Below are 5844 nucleotides of genomic sequence, written 5' to 3' on the forward strand. Positions count from 1 at the left end.
CATGTGGTGCTGGGGGATTGAACCGCAGTCCCTGAGCTTTGCTAAGCTTGTTCTAAGTAGGTGCTTTAGACCACTGAGCCATCTCACCAGCCCTGATTTTATCAGTTCTTGATTTCCCTAGCTAGCATTTGTCTTAAATTCAAGAACATTTTCAGAGCCATCAACATCTACTCAGTGTTCTGTTATCTTCACCTGTAGCCAGGTTTTTTCATTAAAGCGTCTTTGTCAGATATTAGTATAGGCTTCTATTAGTCACTGTTTACATGTGGCACATTTTCCATCCTTTTACTTTCGACTTTTCTGTGTCTGATTTTAGTGTCTGTATCCTAATATTTTATTATCTACACCCAATTCCTTATACTTTAAGTCTTTGCTTCTTTTACATTGGGTGTGTAATTCAGTTTGACCACCTTTATCTTCTAATTGAAACATTTAGTCTATATGTTATTATGGACACATTAATATAATGTATGTAGAGATAAGTCTAATCTATCATATCCTGTGCTACTTGTCCCATCAGTTTTCCTCCCTTTTTTGTGCTTTTAATTCTACTTTATTTATTTTTGTATTTTTAGAGAAGGGTCTACAGGGTGTACAGGGCCTCACTACTAGATCGGACTCATAGTGATCCGCCTGTTTACAACCTCCCAAGAGCTGGGATTACTTTTGTCATATCAAGTTATACATTTCTATTCTTTTAATGATTATCAGAGATTACAACAGATATTTATAATTTGGTCTCTTGAGAGCTTATTTAGAAGTTCTAGCAGGGGAGCACAGCTACTCACATAACCTTGGCCAAGCAACAATCTGCTTCTATCAGGGGCAGTGTCCTCTTCGACCAATCCAAGCTGGCCTTGAACTTGCAGCAATACTCCTGCCTCAGTCCCCCAAGTGTTGAGAATACAGATGTGCCCCACCACGCCTGGCTTTCGTTGACTTTAGCTATCATCTTCTCCCCTTTTCTTTATTGAACTCCAATTACACACGTATTAGAACTCATCCCTATAGTTTCTATGTATCTTACACTTGCTTCTTCTTTCCCATTATATTGGCTCATCTTCCTGGATTTATTTATTAACATGTTATGGTTTGTTGTCCCCCCCAAAGCCTCATGCAGTCATGGGGTGAGGACTTCTAGAGTTTGTGTTAACTCATGATCCCCTGGGATTATGTGTGATCCAAGGCTGGGATTATGGGTTTTAGTACTGCTGGGATTACCCGTAGGTGGGTAAGTACTGGGAAGTACCCATAGGTGTGAGTACTTCCCCTACCCTGGGGCAGGTAATTTGCATTACAATGTAAAGTGGGAAGAGAAGCTAGGCTGCTTGAGCTGCTGCTACCCCTCCCTTGTGCTCTTGCTCTTTGCCGCTGCCATGAAAGGTTGCTTTCTGCTCTGTGCTGCTCTGCCTTGGACCCAGATGAGTATGAACGGAAACCTCCAGTAACTGTGAGCTAAATAAACCTTTCCTTCCTTCAGTTTGAGTGTCGGGTATTTGTCCCAGCAACGAGAGAAGAGTAACTAAGACATAACAGATAAGAGTCTTACTGTGTAATTAGAGTTAGTCTTGAGCTATGTAGCCCACCTTCACCTCAGACTCTTGGTGACCTTCGTGCTTCAGCCTCCCAAGTATTGGAATTATAAGCAAACACCACCACACCTGATCATCTTTCTAGATATTTCTTTCCCAGTATTCATTCCTTCCAGGTCATGTCACCTGTGACCAATAGCCCCACTCTTAAAGGCTCCATCACCTCCCAGCAGCACTACAGGCTGGCCCCTGAGCCCTTAGCATGGGCCTTTGGGGGACACTTAATCCCGCCATAGCAAACTGTGCAGCCAAGGTTAAATGAACAATGGATAAAGCACTAGGATTAGTAGCACTGCAGAGTCATTATTATACCTAGGCCTAAAGGCATTGAGACAAAAGAATGTTGTTAAACCTCAGAAAAAGTAGTTGTAGATAGAGGGAAGACCACCTTAACAAGCTGCAGCTTTCAATAGAAGACAGGCCTCCCCATGGCAACTCAGCAAGGCAGGGGAAATACGTATGACTCCATTTTCTTTTCATCTTCTAGATCTTCTGCGGGTGCCTTCCAGTAACTAACCTAACTAGAGGCCAAAGGAGAGGCAACCTACTGCAGCAGCTCATGCAAGGTAAAGCATCTCAAAAGAACAGCTAGCCGATGAAGGCAATGCATCCGAGGAGAAATGATTCAAAGATTATCTCAAGATTTCCATTTAAACGTGGCCAAAGTTACATTCCCTTAAAATGAAGTAATTTCCCGAAGCACTAGGACCCCTAACCTCATCAAATTCAAGGCTCAATCTCACTTCCATTATGTCACCCATACATGCTGGCTCCAGGGAAGCTGCACCCTAGCTGGGAGGTGAAGGTGCATGCTGCTTCGGGTAGCATCATCCCCACTCTGCAGGAGTAATGCACAGATCAGCAGTGACAAGGGTGGCTCGTGGTTTTGAGGACATGTGCAGACTTCATCTGTCATGACTGTTCATGGACCCCCATTAAGTACCGAGCTGGGTTATCATTCATTTAGAGCAATGTCCACGGTAAATGCTTTCTAGTGGGCACTTACAAGGGCTACAAATATTAACAATTCTGTACTCATTTTAAGAATTCTAGCTACCCACCTCTCCTGAAGTAACCTTGCCCACCATTCTCGATACAGTGAGCCTTCCATTCTTGTTCCTCCCAACTATCCCAACCCGTTGACCAACGCATTAGCCAGTGCTCTCTACGTCAAACCCCCTTTCTGCTTCCAAACTGGATCCTCTCCTAAATTCTGTCCAGTACAAGTCTGCTTCAGTTCTTTCAGTGCTACTTGTTTCCATGTTTGACTGCTGTCCACATGTTGAAGCTCATTCCTATCTTCCATTAGCTGGCATAGGAAACTCCCAAAGGAGAACACATCTGAATTTAGAGACAATGAGGCGGCTGAAAATATTTATATATATTCCTCATTTACTTTTTATTGATCTCCCCTGGTCCAATATTGTATAGAAACTTCCAATTTTAGAATGCAATGCCATTGTAGATGTCTGATTCTAATTCTGTAGATCAGGTAACTTCAAGTTAGTTTATAATAGGGTTGCACAGAAAATGTTCCACTGCAGTTATCCCATGGTACTGCAGCAAACTAAAACTGCTTTTCAAATGGTTAAGAGGTATTAGCAGAATTGGTCACTACAAAGCCCTGGTCACTGGGCTTCAATGTCCTAACTCACGTTGCAACCTCATTACGATAGTATTGGAAGGTGGGACCTTCCTGGGGTGCTCATTCAGTCAAGAGGGCTTTAGGGATTGAGTTGTTCCTTTTCCCCTTGGGCCCCAAACTTCTCTTAGCTTGAACTACTCCCTAACTCATGCTTTGGCCACAGGCAGCTCTCCTCCAAATTCCTTCTCCTGTAGCACTTTAACACGGTCCTACACTACCCACAAAACCAAAAACATATCTATGTTAGCTCCTTTTCTTCTGGGGGATCTGAGGTCTCTACAAGCCCAACATTGTATAGTAGTCTGGACCCAAATGTACCTACCTGGTTCTCTTAGTGAGAGGGACAGAGATCATTCATTTTATAGGTAAAAAAACAAAAACAACTAAGCACAGAAAAAAACTTGTCAAAGGTGACCCTTCTAATATAGCAGAGGAAAACTTGAACTACTTCGGACTCTAAGCTTTAAGACTAGTGACTGAATCTTTTTTTTAAATATTTTTATGTATTTTACATTTATTGTGTGTGTGACCAGCTCAGCCCACCTGGGGGCAGGGCTGGCTGGCATGTGGTGCTGGGGGATCGAACCATGGTCCCAAAGCTTGTTCCAAGTAGGTGCTTTAGACCACTGAGCCATCTCTCCAGCCCCAAGTGACTGAATCTTATACATGTTGCCAGAGTGGGCAACAGATTAACAGTCTCACACTTCAACTAAACTTTTTCATTAACTGCAACCAGAAAACGTGGGTTTGGGGCACCAATTACACACCCACTTTCCTGATAATATGCTGAAGGGTCCTGAGCTATGGGATCAACTGACACTAATCTTGGTCTTTTTTGATGGTGCCAGGGAATGAACTCGGGACCTTGCACTTGTCAGGCAAGCACTTAATCCACTGAGCTATCTCCCCAGCCCTGTGACATGAATCTTGGATCATTGCACGCTAAGCCTGTCTTCCCCCACACCCCCATCCATAAGCTTTGGCCTGAGAAGCCATCCATGACAAAGTAGTTTTCTTTCCTACAGGAGAAAGGAAAAACTTGTTTTAACTTCTCTCCTGCCTGCAACATCTGCTAATACATTGTTTCCAACCTTTGCTAGGTCCTCTAAAAGTCCCTGTATCAATTCTTGGCTCCAGAATTTGATCTGTGGCTCTCACCTCAACCATAACTCTAACAGTTTTTAGAGTATCACAATCCCTCAATCCACACCCCGAACTTGCAAAACCTATTTTCTTGGCACCTAGCTATCTGTCCCTTTATCACAGCATCCATCCAAACACTTAGGAGATGGCCTCTAACCTTCTAGGAAGAAACCCAGGCCTTCCTCATCTTTATGTCCCAATGCAATGTCCCATAAAGTATGTTAGAACCAAACGCTCAGAAAACCACTGAAAATGAACCAGTACAATAACAGGAATCATTAGTATGGAAGAACAAACATACCAAACCTTAACTTTCAGGCAGTCAAATATTGTTACAAAAGCACAGGCCAAGTCTTAATTTCAGTGCTTTCTCCCTGAGCCGCTTCCCTAAGACCTTGGGAAAATCACTATTTTCTTACCTACAATAATGTATTTCAATCACCTTCACGATTTTTAAAATCTATTCGTACTTATTGTAGTCCATGGCTACATTCATCATGCAGTTCCACCACCTTTTTACTGGTGTATTACTCTGGAAGGCAATAAAAAATTGTAAGTTTAAGCCCAGGCTGGGCAACCTGAGGCCCTCTCAAAAAGATAAGAATCTTAAAAATGTGCATGTATTTATCAACATATCCCAAATTAGTTCAAATGGCAAAAGCTAAGATCATACTTAACCTAAAACAGATCATATCATCTGATATCGAAAGAGAAACATTTCAGTAACCTGACAGCCAATTCCGAATTTAAATTAGGACTTCCGCATGTTTTCAAAGGGCAACATTAATGCAATGCAAATAAAAATATCTAACAAAATTAACACACCAACACAATTTCATTACATAAATTAACCCATTTATTATAGGCTAGAGATGTCTCAAATTGTAAGAGCTTCTACTGGTCTTTCAATTCCTTCAGTCTTCTGATGGCTGACTTCACTGTGACCGCCGAAGTGGTACTGTTAAAAAAAAAATTGTTTCCAACATAATTAAGTATGTTAACATATGAAATAGGAATAAGTAAATCATGCCTGTTACCTTACAATCCTACAGTCTCTTTTCTAAATTTCTCCTGGAAATAATTATATGGAGATGGACTATGAATATTTTGCTACTCAATCCAAACATTTATCCAACATTAAGACTACTACTCATGCTGGGTGTGGGTGGCCCATAATCCTCCCAGCATTTGAGAGGCTAAGGACGGGGATGGTCTTATGCCAGCCAGAAACATAAAAGTGAGACCCCTTCAAAAGGACCTCCTGCTCAGCACCAAATCTTCTGCCAGGCGTGGTGGCACAGGCCTGTACTCCCAGCACCGTGAGAGCCTCAGGCAGTGATCACAAGTTCAAACTCAGTTTAGGCAGTTCAGCAAGACCCCTGTCTTAGGGGCCGGGGAGATGGCTCAGCAGAATAAGTGCTTGCCTGGCAAGCACAAGGGCCTGAGTTCAATCCCCAGTTCCAC

General features: G+C 42.5%; 1 protein-coding gene across 1 annotated transcript in view; it reads right to left on the bottom strand.

The window, feature by feature from the left end:
* Positions 1–5213: 5213 nt before the first annotated feature.
* Rpl37a (ribosomal protein L37a) overlaps positions 5214–5844 on the bottom strand; it is a 3973-nt gene continuing 3342 nt past the window's right edge. The window contains exon 4 of the mRNA XM_023701391.1: positions 5214–5338. Within this exon, the coding sequence (XP_023557159.1) occupies positions 5275–5338 (64 nt within the window). The 3' untranslated portion in view covers positions 5214–5274. The remainder of the gene's footprint in view (positions 5339–5844) is intronic.

The sequence above is a fragment of the Octodon degus genome, unplaced genomic scaffold (genome assembly GCF_000260255.1).
Source record: "Octodon degus isolate 3935 unplaced genomic scaffold, OctDeg1.0 scaffold00135, whole genome shotgun sequence".
NCBI lineage: Eukaryota > Metazoa > Chordata > Mammalia > Rodentia > Octodontidae > Octodon > Octodon degus.